An 18,045-nucleotide genomic window follows, 5' to 3' on the forward strand; every position below is an offset into this window, starting at 1 on the left:
GCTGCAGAGAGTCTGGCAGGCTTATAGAGGGGAAGCCGGTGATTGGATTTAGGGGTTAGGATTAAGAGTAATTAATACTAATTAGCAAAGTGATCCCCAGAGGGAGGCGGGGTCCTTCATCGGCTGTGAAAATGGGCACAGTGTTTCCATCACTCCGGCGAAAGCTAACCGGCTGAGAGTGGGTACAGAGCCAAAGACTGGCCGGCAGGGACCGTGAACGCCGTCCAGGCAGGTCGCTCTTAAACCTGGCCAACGTGCTGCCACTGCTGAATGGGTTAATCAGTCAAAAGCAGAAAGATGTAGATGTTTACAGAGCAGAGGACTTTGGATCGAGGTCGTTCCATCCCACACACTGTTAACCTTGAGCGCAGGGTTGAGCGGGGTCAGTGGGACAGACAGAGGGCCTCGAAAAACAGGCCAGACCAGGTTTTGGGAAATCCTCACCAACAGATTTGTCTTTTTTTTTTTTTTTTTTCCCCCGATCGTTATTCATTTCCGGGAAAAGACTCCTCAATGACAAATTCCCTGGATTTTCAGATGCCATCCATTTGTGCATCAGGGAACAATGTGAGGAGATTTGCCTTAATCTCCACTTAGGAAAAGAAAGGTTACAAATCACATCAGGTCTCTCTCTGGGTGGAGGACCCTCTTCTGATTATGTGATCGGGATTTTGATTTCATTAGACGTGCAATTGATGAAGGGAACAAAGGAGTAATTTTTCATTCACAGCGTCCAAATCACAAGCCTTGTCTGTGCCTTTGGTAATTCATTCATTCCTTAGAGCTAAAGACCTTTATAATCACTGGGAGAAGAGGGATAGCGACGGAGAGAGGGAGGGGCGGAGTGGATGGGGGAGATGGGAAGATGAAGAGGAGAGGCTGAGAAGACAGAGTAAATGAGAGAACGCATGCGCTCCACGAGTTTGCCAAGCGGGCCAGGTTTAATTCCTTTGCTGGGTGCTGAGCGGAACCGTTTTAAATATGATCCTCCCTGTTAACGCGCATCCTGCCGTGTCACCGGCGACAGATACATTGTATCAAAGTATTAATGGGCCCAGTCACTTTGAATCAATCCTGTGGGGGGAGAGGGAGACGTGCGTGCGAGAGGGGGAGATTTCACGAGAGCGTTTAGCTCATTCCCTCCTCACCCTGGACCGTAATTTGTCTCCAGATCTAATCTGTAGCTCTGTAGAGCCACGTACTCGCTGGCCAGAAGGTCCTGCCAGCGCCAGCATCAGACCTCTTCTTCCAGCACCGGTGCAATCTGAGAGGTGCTGCAGAGGAGTGGAGCGCGGCTTTTATTGTCTGATGTGCCGTATTAGATGAGTTCAAGGAGTCCCTCATCGACAGTGACATGTCATGAATGCACCATTTTGAGCCAACTTAAAACCATTTTTTTAAAACTGCTAATTATATAAAAGTGAATATTGTTAAAAGGCCTTTTTGTGAAAGTCGTTATTGTTGAAAAAATCAATATAAGATAGGTTTGCTTGAATCTCGACTTCCACCACTTACAGCAGCAGAAGCTTTATGTTTTAATCATTGATCCAGCACTTTTAGCTGTGTATAATTTTTCAGATGTACCCCTGACAACTGCAAAAGTAGCCCCTGGGGTACATGTACCCACAAGAGAGTCACAGTCAAGTATTTGGTCTTCATTTTTTTAAAATACTTATCCTCATCTCTGAGCAAATGGCATCAAAATGTCACCAAATTCATAGTAAGAGTGTAACATAGCAGCAGTTATGAGCTGGAGACGTCACCTGACAAAATGAAGAAAGAAAATGAAGAACAAGCAAAGAAAACACGCTATTTTCATACGCGACAGTTAAAGGAAAAATTGGTTCGATGCATACAGTTTGTATAAGCACAACATGTAATGCACAGGTATACCAACGTCTGAGTGGCTCGTGTGGGGACAGGCAGCAGCAGTAATGGGGAGTGGGAGGGGTGGGGTGGGGGGGCGTGTGGGCATTGGTCAGGATGAGGGTGGTGGATTACACACAGCCGCAGATGATGTGCTGCCCGGCCCACATTACCATGAATGCTTCATTATCCCACTACTTGTACATAATGGCAACAACTCCACGGAGGGGTCAGGCCTCGTCACGGCTCATCAACCCACTGACGGCCCGGCCTAAAGAGAAATGAGGAGCAAGGCAGCGCTGCTCCCCGCTAATCCATCGCCTCCACTTAACACCCCAGCCCTGGATAGCCTGTAGAACACACTATATGGCTTTCATTATCTCTTTATACACACGGCGATACAGTCAGCAAGAAATATTTATGGTGGTGCTTTGTACTTTGTAAGTTTTCATTCATTTTAATGGGAGTTAGACAGGAGTTGACAGTGAAATGCTTCACTTTGAATGTAGTTGAAAAGGACTTTTGTCTTTGCTAACTGTGCTTTTAATTACAGTTTCTAGACACAGTTGTAGAAGAAGTATTCAGATTTTTTATTTGAGTGAAAATGGTAATACTACAATGGGAAAAAACTATTAAAAGACCTTCACCAGAATTGTACTGTAGTAGAAGAGCAAATTATTACCATAACAATTTATTTATTTAAAAGTATCAAAAGTAAGAGGGCTCATTTTGCAATGTATGTATGCAATAATATTATTGAATATCTTATTATTAGTATTATTAGTATTATTACTGATGCATGAAAGTTTGAGAAGCATTTTAATGCAGCTCGCTGAGGTGGAGCTAATTTTTACCGCTTTCTGCTTTAATCTATAAAAATGGCTGATATTTAAAAAAAATAATAATTTTTTTTAGTTTATTGTTTGTACTTAAAATCTTAGTTTGCAAATTAACTAAAGCTGTCAAATACATGTAGTGGGGTAAAAAGTACAATATCACTGAAATTACTCTGTGATAAAGTATTATTATTAAGTAGAAGTAAATGGAAGTTCACAAGTAAAGTAACCTCATAAATGTATAGCAATATGTACTTATTTATACACTCTACAGTCTACGTCATGCAGTTTGACAGGAAATAACTTGATCGCTGTTGAATTTTACCTGTAAAATAACAATGACGCGTTCACCAGTAACAACGAGACAAAATTAAGGGTTGCTGTGTTCGACAAATGTCAGGAAATTGTCTGAATTGTTCTGCTTTGTAGGCAGGAGGCTTCTACGAAACAGCACTCTTAACCTCTAATGTAAACAGTCCTTTCTTTTTGACTCCTAAAATGTTCTGTTGCATCACGTTTAAACATTTATTGCATTAAAATTGAACAGCGCTTGACGTATTTGACACTCAGATCACTCCTCACGATCGATAAAGTCGCTCGGCATTAAGTCGAATGGTTTGGACGTCAGTTGGCGGTCGTCAGGTTCGTCAGTGTCAGTCCACCATAGTGCCACCGCTGAAGCTGTGAAACACGGCGGAGTCAGGCCTGGCTGGAGCTGCGAGTACAGTGTTCTTTTAATGCCACAAGCTGATTATTTCTCCACTGTAATTACATTATCCTCCCCTTTATGCAGGAGTGGTCTCTGGGGACTAATGGATACATCCATGTATAATTCATTAATCATTAGCATCCAATTTGACAATTAGACCTGATTGTTGAATTTTAAATATCAATCGAAGTTGCCTTGTAGTTATCTAACAGTTTTTTTTTTTGTTTTTTTTTTGTCCTCTTTTTTTTTTAAGGCGTCAAAGAGTCAAACTTCACACTTTGAACATAAAGAAGCATTAATCTTTACAGTAGAAAATAAAGAATAGCCTCAAAACAATGAGCTTATTAAACATTTATCAGCGTAATATGGGGTCTCAGCTTGCAACAAAAATACGTTACCGTCGTGTTTTTTTTTTTTTTTTTAAATCACATTTAGAAATGTTCCACTTTTTAAATTCAGTAATGACAAAAGCAGCCAAAAGCCTTTTTTTTATAGATGTCATGAGCGTATTTTATGTTTCATTCATCTGTCACTTTAAAAAAAAAAGAACAAAGTTTCACATTTTCTTTCCAGTACCCCTGCTCCTCATCTCCCACTCCTCCCCCTCCTCCCCCTCCTCCTCCTCCTCCTCCTCCTCCTCTGCTCTGATTTCAGCATGCTAATTTAGTCAGTGCTCCTCAGCATGATTCCCTCGCTCTCTCTCCCATTCTTGCTGCGATTCTGCTCCCTCCCCTCTGGGACCTGAAGATTAATATTCCTGGGCCCAACAAGATAATTACTGATACTAATTAGACATGATTATGTGAATTTGATACACTTATTACTCTAGATAATGAGTAGGACATATTATCCTAACAAGCACCCGTGCCGCTTAGTTTACTTTACACACGACCCACACTCTATATTTTCTGTTATTGTCACCTCAATCAGAAACTGATATTCTCTTGTAATTATTGAATAAAAGGCCTTGATGTGCGATACCTTTAAGACGAGAAGGCATTGTGGAGAAAATCAGAGATATGGCTTGTTTTCCAAAACAAAACCTCAGAAATGTGAACTTCCAGCGTCAAAGCGCCGTCTGTTTACCGCGTTAAATTGTATTGTTTTGAGAATGTGGTTGTGCGGCCTGTAAAGGAGTTGTTGTGTCAACTTTTAGTGGAAAAAATACAGTAAAAATGAGCTTTCCTGATGGTTAATTTTATCTATAAGAAACTCATCTTTTCTTGTATCTCATATGAAATGTGTTCTTATCTGAGCCACATCACCTTGAAATCAGTCAAGTGAATTTTTCTGAATAAAACACATTTTTGGAACAGATTCTTGTTTTATATCACACAGCTCTATTCAGTTTGATGCACTTCAGAGCTGAAGCAGGTAATCTGACTCCCGTCACATGACTGGAAGTGAATGGATGAGGTTTTCAGAGTAGTTAGGACGTGTTGTAGCGACTGCTCGCGAACAGGAGGGAAGGACCCCACATGGCGCAGCCTAACCCATGAATTAGTAAAGAGAGCCAGGCGTCCGTGGCTCGCCTGATTGGAAGTTGGGGAGAGAACGCCTGCTGACGCCAGTGGAGATCGATGTGGCAGTCAGAGGGATGAGGCGAGATAATTAGCGTTCAGAGTGTATCTTGTTAATTAAGGGCTAATTAGAGGCAGAGGCGGAGGGAGAGGGGTTTCGCGTGTGTGTCTGTGCGTGAGGGGGGTTGTTTGACAGAGGGATGTGCACAAATAAGGTGGCAGCGGCATTGCAGTGCTGCAGAAACTACCAAAAACTGTTAACTCAATTGCACCATTATCACTTCTTTGCAGACTTTTTTTTTGCTGTTAAAGAAAACAATCCTACCAGACTAAGTTTAGAATTCGGCCGTGGAGAACGTAAGAAATCAGGATTCATTTTCTTGTGTCTGTCACTTGTGTTCCAGGCGCTCCTCACTCCAACAGCAGCACGTCCCTGCAGACGGGCGGCTCGGTGTTTGGCGGCAGCAAAGATGGCATGCACCAGCGCTCCTTCTCCGTGTCCAGCGCCGACCAGTGGAATGAAGCCATCAACACCAGTACAAGCAGCGCAGCCCGTAAGCTCCTGCACCTTTACAGTCCTCGCCATGCACAGTCCAGTCGAAAAATCCCCAAATTACACACGTTACTACCGCACGTGTAAATTAAAACAAAATGATGGGACCTGATCTAGAGGCGCGTTGCGAGCTGCAGATGCCATTTCCCGAGTTTCTCAGACAGGTGGAACAAGCCTCATTTTCATAATTAGGTGATCAGGGCTGTGATCGCTGTGACCTTTTTGGCTGCTTCTCTTTGATAGAAGCAGCGTGTTCAGAGGAGAGGAACAGTGAAGGTTAACTCTGCCATCGATGCATCTCCACTTACTGCCTCTGTGTCACATTGCACCTTGTCACTGTACTTGAGTGAAGTAAGATAATATATTCACCATGCATGTCTACACTCCCCCCCCCCTCCTGTCTTTACCTTCCATCTTACTCTTATCCCCCCTCCTCCTCCTCCTTCGTCTGTTTTCCTCTCTTTTCTTCCGAAGAGGAAAATGAATGCTTTTTGGGGGTACCATTCATCACCAGTTATTTCCCTCTCTTTGTGGTTGGCAGTAAAAAAGCACTTAAATGCACATCAACAGAATAACAGTCATTTCCATGCATGTTTGCACTCTGGTAGTTCTCATTAGCACGGCGGCGGCTCCCCCCCTCCCCATGGGCTCCCAGGGGCCCCGGCAGTTTAAAGAGCGCACTTTATGAGCGCTGCTGGAGTCCAACTGCACGGCCCTCGTGGTTCCGCAGACAAGCCTGTCTCTCATTTGGAGCTGCCAAACGATCAATTCTGCCTGGACGCAGGCACTTCCATCACCCCCTACCCCTGTCTCCCATCAGCAGCTTGCCCAAAGCAGAATTACTTAGATTCGTGGGGTCCTCAAATAAATGAGCGTGTGTTGTGTATGTGTGTGTTCTCGCCAAATTTTTTTTTTTTTTTGTGTGTGTGTGTGTAGCTATTTGTATGTGAGTTTTTTCCACGGAGCGTGTTTGTGGTGTGGGAGAGAAAAAAGGCTTCATACTGGATGTTTGTGATTGTGCGTTTGGCAGCCGGTCTGCACAGGACAAATAGGAGTTTCCTAAACGCTGTGCGGAGAAAATGAGGAGGCCTAGAATTTCCCATTTTCATGTTTGGTAAACTGAAAAGCCCTCAATATTACCATAGCTCATTAACCAGCATCCAGTCTTCAACTAAATCAGATCCACAATTTGCTCCATTATTCTATTTTCTTCAATTATTTTCATGCTACTCTCAAGGTAACCACAAATGAGCTTGAATGAGGCAAATGAGCTGAAAATAATAGTAGAAACGTTGCTCCAAATGATAGATACTGTATGTTGCTCGTCCTTGGGAAGGCGTGTCTCTGTAATCAGTGCATAGTCAGTGCAGATAGTTTAAGGCTCGTGCACGAGAGGCGACGTCTCTGCAGCTCGAAAAACTTTCTCTCGTTTTTACATCTTCTGACAATGAAGGAATCTGAATCACAGAATGTGTCTGCAGAGTAAAGTGTGACTGGACTATCAGAAAACATAAAGTTGATTGAAACGCCACCGTCTTATCTTTCATCCTAATGTGCCTTCAATAATCAATAGAGGGTGTTCCACAGTGAAGGGTGCTCATGTTTTGCCATTTGAATTGACTTGAACCAAGCCCAATCACTCCATTATCCTTGGTGAAGGTTGCAGGTTAACATAAAATGTGATTCTGAGATGCAAAAACAGCAGATTGATGATTCACTGGAGAATGAATGCATCTTAGCCAGGTAACCATTTCCATATTATTTAAAGAATGTCCTCATTTGTAAACCTATTGAGCAATGGCAGAAGCAGAGGTAGTCACGTCTCTTGAATATTGAGCGCAGATTTTTGATTAAATCCCGGCCCAATTTTTCTATTGCTTGCATTCATAAAGACACCCATCCTTAATGCACCGGATGCTTGTTTAGATCCCGCTCTCCTTGGTACACCTCAATCTTTGAACCTGAATTAAACGCAAGAGGCTCAAACAGTCGTCGGAGCAATGTGATGGGCTCGCTGATGACAGTGACTTAAGTCATGGTCAGCGTGTGAGTGATGTGATATTTCCCAAAGGCAAAGGATTACTGTAGATCGGCGCTTTCCATGGGTAATGATTCCATTATTAATTCAATGTTATCCTATTGTTAGAGGGTTGAGATGTCTTCACAGCTCTAGTGGCCAAAAAAATGTGAACATCAAGTCAAATTATGCTAAAAATGTGTCCCGAATTTTTAAAAATCTGTTCTATTAAAACACAGAAGACTTGACCTGAAATGATTTGTTGATTAATGCTTAAGGTGATCAACAGGAAATTCATCTGAAACAATTTTGATCATCGATAAATCGTTTCAGTTGTTTTTTGACAAACATTCATCGAAAAAATAAGCTTTTGGAAAACATCATTTTTGGCTCTGGGAGATTATAATGACCTTTTTTTTTTTTTTTTTTTAGATTTTATGTACAAAAAGAGATTAGGAAATTGTGTATTCATCCATAATGATAGTAATTGTTAGCTACAGCCCTCATGGAAAGAGCAAAATCCAAACTTTTTACCATGTGAGTTTTAATATAAAATATCATACATCCTGCTAATTCTGTGCTAATTATCACAATGTTATTTTTGTCCTCACTGCCCACCAGTAGAAGTTTTTCTTTCCATCCTCCAAGACGCTTGTGCTGTAGCTCTGTTCTGCTGTGTGGTAATTTATATATACGTGCTTTTTCCTCGGCTAAGTTTACATATCAGGACACAGGTAGTTAATGCACAGATAGCCTTTTCCTGTGGCACTGTGTTTTATACCTTGGCCTCCCGATGCGAGGGTGATAGCATGTGGGGCGTTTGATTTCTACGCCAGGCCGTAATGAAGTTTGACATTTAGTTTGGAGAGAGCAGCGGAGCGCGATCAGGCCTTGATTAGTACGCTCTAATTGAGGATAATAAGGGGGAGGCGGTGATTGTTTCTAATTTTTGCCATTAATTGCAGCCGTTGGCTTTGATTGAGGACAGGCAGGGCTGCCATGTCAAGGGGCCTGGCGGAATCACAGTGTTCCTCACCCGGAGCCTCTTGAATAACAATGAAATGACTCCCCCCCTCCCTCCTCAGCCTCCCCCCCCGCCTCCCTCTCTCACCCTTTTTTCATTCGCATTCATTCTCAGCGTAGCGTTGGTAAAGGCAGGAAGCTGTTAGCGGCTCCCTCTTTGTCTCACCCACAGTCTTCATCCTGAAGCATGTTTAAACTGTCATCACCCTGTAATCACAGGTTAGGCTGATACCTATGCTGCTGCCCAGGTGATCTTGGCTGAGTGGGAAAGAGACTCCTGATCCCCGGTGTGCTTCATCACCCAGCTTTGTCCTGATGGCCCTCCTACACGCTAACAGCTAGCTAATAATGCCACCGTGAATGCAGTCAGTCCAAAAACTTCAGAATTCTCAATTTAAGGAATATAATCTAGCAGCATGCATAGTTTAGAGCTGAGAAGCACTTAAAGGCTGGAGACTTTACACTTTATAAAAGCATTAGATTTCAGGTGCTTTGATATTATTGCTCAGTGGTGTGTGCTGTAGTTTTATTCATTTCCTGCCTCTATACCTTCATGTTATAGACTTGTTAAAGCCTGATTGGTGCAAACAAAGGGAGGTGTATCACCCCTGTATATGTTTCAGGTGCAGGATGTGCAGGGTCAGGGTCATTTTCCACAACATTAGGGGCAGAAATTGATAATTAGAGGTGTTTATGACACGGTTGGGGCCCCTGAGGGGCAGCCCTCCCCTTTAACCTCAAGCGACATTAAACAAATGCTGGCTGTCACGTTGGAGGCAGGTTGGAGCTCAAGTCTTCCACCCGCCATACGGAGCTGTGCTGGCGGGACAGACGCTGGGATGGAGAGGGAGGAGGAAGCAGAGGGTGGGAGTGGGGGGGCACATGGAGGACCCCTGTGCCCCCAGCTGTCTGAGCCAGCTAATGACTCGTCTCAGGGGGGCTGTTGTAAGAGAGCAGGGAAATTGAAACAGACGCCTCGACTAGGAGCTGCTACATGTGTGGCTGCGTGCTGCCATTCAAAAACACCAGAGAGCTTAATGTATGTAGTCCAGCACACACACCAATGTTATGTTTATTAATGTGATGCCATATAATCACTATTATTATTATTTTCCAAGTAACACTTCACTATTTACGCTGAAATATTAATGCTACCTCTAAGGATGGTTCTTTATCTTCGAACAAATTAAACACGGTTAGAACTATTTTTCCCCAGTCATGACGTTCTTGTTTGTATACATCAACTCAACATCAAGATTAATCTATTAAGTCCAGTCCAGACATAACCATGTGTGTCTCAGGTGTTGTCTCCTATATTTGAGCCCACGCTCAAACAATGCATCCCCAGGCCCTCTGAGCTCCACTCCCCCCCCCCACGCTAGCATCTTCAATCCCCTGCTGAGCCCATCTTACTCCTCCAAGACAGCCCCATCTCCCTAAAGGTAATGACCGAATTAGGCCTAATGTTGTACACTGGCTAATGGCACAGTGCCGCACATTATAGCATGTGCAACTGGCAGCAACAACAGCAATAATCCCTGAGCCCCTTGTCCTCCTGCACGCCACCCCTGGGGCTGGGACGGTGCACAGGGAAATGAATGGAGTTTGCTACACTACAATGAGCTTTTGATGGGAGACAATGGAGGAGGCTGCCAGCACCACACAGGGTGGTAAGAGGAGAGCAATATGGGGCCCATCTACCGGCCCCCCCTCCCTGCTTCCCCCAGGCCCCTGGCCCCCGCTCCCAGATTCATAATGGCATCCGGAGGGGGAAAGAAGGGAAAGTGATGTCAAATGTCAGGAAATCAGAAAGATGGCAAGCTGACAACCCCCTCCTCTCGTCCCATCCCTCCTATCCCTTTGCCCAACGGTAGCACAGGTTAATATCACATTTATAAAATCACTTACAAGAAACAAAGCCGGCTCTTAGCCCCCTGTCACTCTCAGACAGTCATATGGAGAGCTTTGCCGCGGGCTAACTTAGGTAACCATTTGTTCACTGATAGCCCCATACCTGTCCTTCACTCTATCTAAAGCTGGAGCCACACTTATTTTTGGAGCACTCACTTCCAAGTCTTACAGCCGTGGACACATTTTAAGGATGTGACAAGTCCGCTTCTGCTTTGCATGAAGCTTTCTATACAGCTGATGGTGTCATTCATTACTCATTGTCATTTCACAGCTATTCATGTATTTGATACATAATGGCGCAAACCTTTTTGAGTTAAGTAGAAGCTGTCAGTTTATTTTTCAAGTAATTGTTTCAGATTTTTCATACCTGTCTCCATGTAACACACAGGTGTGTTTTTTTTTTTTTTATGTCCTACATTGCTTCCATCATACTGGACTCGTAGCTTCAGATGAGAGCAATTAATGCAATTAACAGCAGACAAATCATCAGTCCTAATTAAGCAAGGAAAAATCATCCAGAAGCAACATGATGATGCAGCGTTCTGCCAGAGCAACTTCTAGTTTATCTTTCATCAAGTGATTTTTATTTTGGAATCAGACGCTTCTGCAGTTCTTTATCTGTATGTCGTGGTTCATCACAGCAATAAATATGCCCCAGTTAACCTTAACGTAAGCTTAAATTTCAGTGTTTTGCCTAATTTTTCCACTTTTTACTCTTTGTTATTTGCAATGGATGTGATTTTTGTGACTGTATGTTGCGTTCATCTGGAAATGTTAAGTTCTTGAGCATTTTTTACGTTTCCCTGATAAATCTGCCCCAAAAAATTCCTAGAAACTTTAAAAGTGACATAATGATAACCCACCAATGGGAGTTTATATATTAAACTCTATATAGAGTAACTACTTCACCAGGCTGCAAACTAGGTGGTGGAGAGGAGGACACTGGACAGACTGTTATCCATCATGGATAACCCTGAACATCCTCTTCACCACCTCGTGGACAGACAGCGGAGCTCCTTCTCCAATAGACTGTTCCTGCTCTGCTGTCACAAGGACCGCTTCAGGAAATCATTCCTGCCACGAGCCGTCACATTTTACAACAGTAACTTAAACAATTAATCCACCAACCTCACAACCCCCAATATTTTACTTATTATCTGCACTACTACAATATCGCACATACTGCTTATTGCTTACATTTATTTATCATCCGAAACTGCACACATTTTTTGATGTAAATATCTGTTTATATTCTTAGTTATATTGCATTTTTATTATATTATTATAATATTCTATAATGTGTCTTATACTTTATAATACACATTATATAACTATATATCTTGTTGAGTTAAATTGAAAGACTCCTGTAGCTTCATAATTGCATCAGTGTGTTTTTAATGTCATGAAGCGATGATTGTTGAGTTGTACCCAGTTAGTATGGAACTATAGATACCAAGCTGAAGCTGTGACCTTGAACCTTAAACTTACCTACATGGGCAGTGAATATGAAACTTAATAAATCCAAACTATTGTCTTTATTTACTGACAATAATAATAGTTGTTTTTCACTTGTCTGTGTTTTTTCAGCCAATGGAATGACTGACCCTGCAAGCTCCAGTGTGGGAAGCGCCACGAGCCCTAAACTTGAGCCTCCTCCGTCGCCACACGCCAACCGCAAGAAACACAGACGGAAAAAGAGCACGGGCATCACGAAGCCAGACGGCTTATCTGCAGGCAACGAAGGTGCGACACAATCACATTACTACAGTTCTGACATGACCGAAACTCCTGAAACAGAAAGGAAATCGTCCATGAGATACACAAGTGGCAAAACATTTACCTGCCAATAGGTGCATTTCCATCCACCTGTTTTATGTATATTTTCGATGTCCACTGAGGCTTCTGCTCCACTGAAGAGACTAAAAATAGCAGAAAAGCTCAGGTCTGTGTGGAACAGTGAGGTGGCTGTAGCATTCCTCAAGCCCATACATGAATCAAACAGAAAGCACTCTGTTAATTACGTGAATCATCTAAGTCATCTCATCGAAACCTTTTCTTCTGTAGTGGTTTAATGGCACCTGAGTTAGAGGTGTGATTAGCGATGAACCAATTATTCCCTATTCGCTTATTCAATTGCATTTTCTTTTGCTGATACTTCTGGAAATTGTGCTAAATTTGGAAGTGTGGCTAACGTGGAGACCCAGGAGTTTGCTCACCCCAATATAGTTCACATATAAGTTTCTTTGTTTTGCAAATAGGAGTAAAAGCTAGAGATGTTTCAGCTCCTTCTTCAGTGGGCAAAATTGGTTGTTGTCAACCAACACAATTAGCACTTATTGCTACTGGGAAGCCAGTGAGTGATCATGTTCTTGGAGGTACACAAGAGACCGTTGTAGGTCGGTCTGTTTGCCTGCACAGGGGTGGGTGGGATTTGGGGGGGGGGGGGGGGGGGGGCACAGACCTGAGCATAGCGCTTTCCCTGTGGAGCTCCTAACTGACCAGTGAAGGCAAGTGTCTTTTATCAGAGGGGTATTGAATTAAAGATCTGCCAATCACAAAGCAGCCACCCTCCACTTTGAATTCAACTACTCACACTGATCCAATCATTCTTCAACAAAGAGCATGTCGTCTTCTGTATTCTGATCAAATATGCCTGTGAAGTCCATGAAGGTGTGAAGTTGGATGTTTCTGTGTGCCCCCCTGCACAGTGCACCATCACAGCCCCCATCTCTTTTACCGTAGTCTGAATGGCCTGATCTCCAGAAGCCGTGGCCCTCCTCAGCAGGGGAGTGGCAGTCAGCTCTCCACCCAATTAATAATGATTCTCCAGCCCAATGATGAATGGAGTACCCTAATTGGATGGCATTGTGAAAACACTGGGACGCATTTCAGAGGCCATGAAACTGATGTCACCAGAGTGGGATGATCAATCAACAAGATTGATACGCTGGATAACAACAACAATGGCATTGACGCCTCCTAAATGGGGCTAAGCATTTATAATCATTATACTTTTTTATCATGGTCTCTGACAGCCTCTCTTTAAAGTCTGAATGGGTCTGTTGACCACATTGTTGTTTGGAGTGAACATCATCAGCACCTTGGGGATAAGTGGTGTGAGATAAGTGGGGCCGTTTTTGTCGTTCGAGTCGTATGTGGTCCCATCAGAATACTGGTGAAAGTTCATCTCAGGCCTGATCTTTTTGCAGATTTGGCATGGTCACTTGCAGGTGCGATCCATGTGCAGAAGCATTCTTCAGCTCACAGCACAGTTTTGAACTGTAGTGTCCATTACTTCTGTTTTATTTGAGATTACTTAGCTCCTAATGGCTCCTGGCTGCGTTACACAGTCGCATTAAAGCCTCGAATGAGTGATGGCTGGCATTATCAGACGTCGTCAGATCTCATCAATAAACGCCCTACTCGGGAATAATTGAAGTCAGATTACTGCTGGACTTTCTGAGGAGGAAATCTAAGAGTAATCAGACTGGAGGAGGCAGATTGGGAATGTTTCTCACGTCATCAAACACGCACATTGTTTTCTATCTTCCTCATGGTCCTGTGTGAGGTTTTCTATTAGCATCACCTTGTCCGTTCTGCTGAATGCTCTGGAATACAGACGTATCGCTTAAATATTGGATTCACCCAAGTCTGGGATGTGAGTTGCGTCTCCTGTTGAAAGAACAGAAGAGAGAGAAGAAGAACGCAGCGGAGAGGTGGGATCCTTGAATAAATTGCCATCAGTTTATCTCATTTACGGGGCAATCAGAAGCGTGCAATGCAGGCTGAAATTGAATTTTAGTAGTCGTGAAGCATCATAAATCAAAACAGCGTTGCGCGTCTTAAGGTGAGAAATCATTTTGGTCAACACGGGACGTGTAGGATGCAGGAGGGGGCCTGTAGAAACTGTTGGTGCACCATCATTTTCAAATATGGTACTATGGTACTTAGTGAGACTGGCTGCTGAAGTGGAAGAAAATATTGCACATATTTTATGACCTCAACTTCATTACTATTATTATGAAAGGGGTCACACTTCATGTTGAGGTACACATGATTAACTTAGTCTGCAGGACTGTATTCTACAACTACCAGGCCATTAACTAAGAGTTTTCCCACAATAACCTCCTAATTATTACTTATTGATAGTGAATAAGGAAGTTGCTGTACGTGAATTGCAATCTCACTAACATAACCCTGACCCCCAGAATATGGTATTAATAAGTGCTTTACAAAGGCTAATAAAGAGCCAATATGCTGCTAATACAGATGCTAATCGGTAACCAGTCAATGGTGAATATGTGCACCTTAATATAAAGTGATAATATGAAATGCTAAATGAATAAAAGACAGTAAGAGTGAAGAGCTTTAAGATCTTGTTTTAAGTCTTATATTTACATTAAAAATGCATTTGTTTGAAATTAATGTAAAGCCATATTTATTTCTAATCAATTTAAAGCCGTGTTTGGGTTATGTATGAATTCTCTGTTCTATCTATGGTGCTGCTCCTCCACCAAGAATATGCACAATGGACACAGTCCCTAATATCCTATGCACTGTCAGAGCTGTGTGGTGTAATGAACTTCTCATGTGCTTAAAGAATGATGCAGGATGCATGGCGAGACAACTGACAGCCCCGTAATGTGTTTCCCAGCAGCCGCCCGGCGACGAGCTTTCTCGGTGTGTCGCTCGCCATAAACCCACTGGAAAATCGATGGCCGATAAAGAGTTGTGTTCAGGGGGAGCCCCCTCTGATTAATGCAGACTGTCAGGGAGCATCATTAATGTATTTCTCTTTTAAAGAAAGTGTATCAAATGCTCATTGTTTTGGGGGTTTTTAGCTTGTCCAACGTGAGCAGAAAGGGAGGTGCAGGAATGGAGGGCGACTGTGACAAGGGGCTCCTTCCTGATACTTCTTCTTTTATGGATGATGATGATATTTACTCGTGCTAAGGTCACAGAAATCAGGGAGACAACAAGAGCTAAGTGTTTGCCTGAATGGCGTTTAGCTCGCAGAAGTTTAGTTACACTTCTATGATAAGAGCTGATTTGAAGCAATTCTATAGACGGACATGAAAATAAACCAAATCACATTAAACTTTAGTTGCATTTTTGCACGATTGGAGCATAATTGCAACTGTCCCACAGTTCTAAAAGAAGGTAACAGACTAAAGGAAGCATTGCTCATTGCTGCACTCTATAATGAACTCAGACGCGCTGCAGAGCATTTTGTTTGGAACAGAAGGGTCAATTCAAGTTTGGATGAATCACGTTTTCTAATCAAATCTATCTCAAATTGATTTGTAAAGCCTCTTATTTAATGGAAGATTCAATAAAGGATTTTAATCAAGTAGTTTTATTTTACGGTTTTAAATTGAATCTGAAGTGGTTGAAAGGACTGTATCAGCAATTAGAGGAGGGAATTATTTTTATGTGGGGAGAAAGTGAACTCCTAAATTTGAAAGAGAATCCAAAAGGAGGGGGCTGATGGTAGAGTTTCGTCAAACTGTAGCTGAGGAATCTGCAGTGAAAAGATATTTGACTAAAAATGCATGTATATATTTACATATTTTAACAGATGGGCATATACGCTTCAGTGACTTTTTAGAATAAATGGCATGTCACGCTGCTTAGAAAGACAGCTTCGGCTGCTGCAACTTTCCTGATCTGCTAATGTCTTTCAATGAACACATGAATATGAAGAATATGTGAGGAATCTGTAGATGAGCTAACAGTTGCGCAACTGACAGGCTACCAAAAGCTAAGCCAGTTTGCACTGTAATGTACACCATCTTAACTAATGGGACAGCAGGCTCAAACGCTGGCTACGTAAATTCTGCAGAGCGGAAGAGAGCGATGTTTGGTCGAGTCTCATTGTTGCTGACTCATTTTCCAGATTGACTGGAACAAGGACCCGTGGTCTTTCCGTCCTCAAATTACAAGTTAACCTGCAGCGTCTGTCCATCAAAAACTGTGTAAAGTTATATATCGTCTGTCCAACTTAATCCAGTATGTTTTTGTCCTGCACCTTAGTAAACTAAGGGTTAATATCCTCTGGAGTCCAGCTGAGGATTAGGAAATGGAGGTTTAACTGCCTGTGCTAATGGTGGGTGTTTATCTCAATACTTTGTTTTGTCACTCCCCGACTCGCTCTCATTTCCGAAAGCTGTCCCTGGAGCCTCCACTCTTGTAATGGCTTAGCTTTCTGAGCGCCACAGTATGGAGGGAAAGGAATAACAAGATTCTCATTTGGGCTCCATACACACTGCCCACAGATACATGTATAATTGGCCCTGTTTTCATTCTGCTCTGTTGTTAAATGCACTAGCTATTAGGGTAGTGGTATTGGTGCTGATTTCATGTGTTTGTTTATTGTTGGAAGGTGTTTTGTGCTCCTTGTTTGTTTGAGCATGTGCGTGTGCACGGGAAAGTGTGCAGAAGCGTGTGTGTGTGTGCATGCGTGCGTACGTATGTATGTGCGTGTCAGATAGATAAAGAGTGTGCTCTATCTCTCTCTCCCTCCCCGTTCTCTTCTTTCTGAGTTTGGTCGTGGTTCCCCTGGGGCCCCTGTCGCAGTAATGGCCTGCTCCTGATTGCTCTGATACAGGTTAGGAATATTGGCTTTAATGATGTGTAAAATGAGCAAGCAGTGCCTGTGACATTTACAGATGGCACCGCCTTGGCCTGTTCTTCCCAACTGCTCGTTAATTCACAGGAACGGCAAGCACTTCTTTAAGTGACTGCCTGATGCATGCATACGACGCGACACCACACATCCTGCACAGCAAAACAATAGCTCACCTTGTGTACCTCTGCACCTTGTCATCATTGCAGCCAAGTGTTCACACAAATGGATTAAAAAAAAGGAGTTCTCTGGGCTAAGAACTGTTTGCTAAGTCCTTTCTGAAGGTTTGTCACATTGGTCTCCAGAGGTCTTTGAGAGGCTTAGACAGAATAGATGCTGCCTGCCGTGTAGATGGCACAGCTGGGCTCAGCACCAAACCCCCGAGGTGCTAATCTGGTCCACAGGTCCTCGACGGTGCTTCTGCTGCGCGTACACAGCAATGGAGGAGTCACGGTCCTCAGGTCACCCTCTATTCTTGCAGGGTCCACTTTGATTTTTAGGTCAAACGCCTTTTAGAGGCATTAAAATGTGACATGCAGCAGCTCAACAAGTTTAAAAAGTGGAAGCAACAATGCAGCAGTGTCATAATGCTCCATCACAGGTAATATTGCTTCTGCAGTGAATGTATTATCAGCTAAATGCACTCAAGTCATTATGTATGAAATAATTTAACTGTGAGGATTGATGCATCAAGTAGTATTTTTCTGTTGTAGCTGCTTGAGGTGGAGTTTGGTATTTTACTCCAGTGGTTCCAAACATAGGGGTCGGGCTCCCTTCAAAGGGTCACAAGATATTTAGATGTTAGTGAGTTAGGAAAGAAGGAAAAACAAAGTTCTGCTCCGCAAATTTGTTTTCATTTTTGCTAACTTAGATAGAACAGTTTACTTAATGTATTGACATTTAAATGAACCCGTGCGAGTTAAAAGGTGGAGTCACTCTTTGGTAGAACGTCTAATAACTCACAGACATCTCTTTTTCTTAGAGA

The 18,045-nt window shown here is 42.9% G+C and overlaps 1 protein-coding gene across 3 annotated transcripts in view; it reads left to right on the plus strand.

The window, feature by feature from the left end:
• agap3 (ArfGAP with GTPase domain, ankyrin repeat and PH domain 3) overlaps positions 1 to 18,045 on the plus strand; it is a 115,340-nt gene that overhangs the window by 78,441 nt on the left and 18,854 nt on the right. For all 3 annotated transcript variants that reach the window (XM_076744289.1, XM_076744290.1, XM_076744288.1), the window contains exons 12-13: positions 5,336 to 5,485; positions 12,023 to 12,178. In XM_076744289.1, the coding sequence (XP_076600404.1) occupies positions 5,336 to 5,485; positions 12,023 to 12,178 (306 nt within the window). The remainder of the gene's footprint in view (positions 1 to 5,335; positions 5,486 to 12,022; positions 12,179 to 18,045) is intronic.

This window comes from Chaetodon auriga, chromosome 12 (assembly GCF_051107435.1).
Source record: "Chaetodon auriga isolate fChaAug3 chromosome 12, fChaAug3.hap1, whole genome shotgun sequence".
Lineage (NCBI taxonomy): Eukaryota > Metazoa > Chordata > Actinopteri > Chaetodontiformes > Chaetodontidae > Chaetodon > Chaetodon auriga.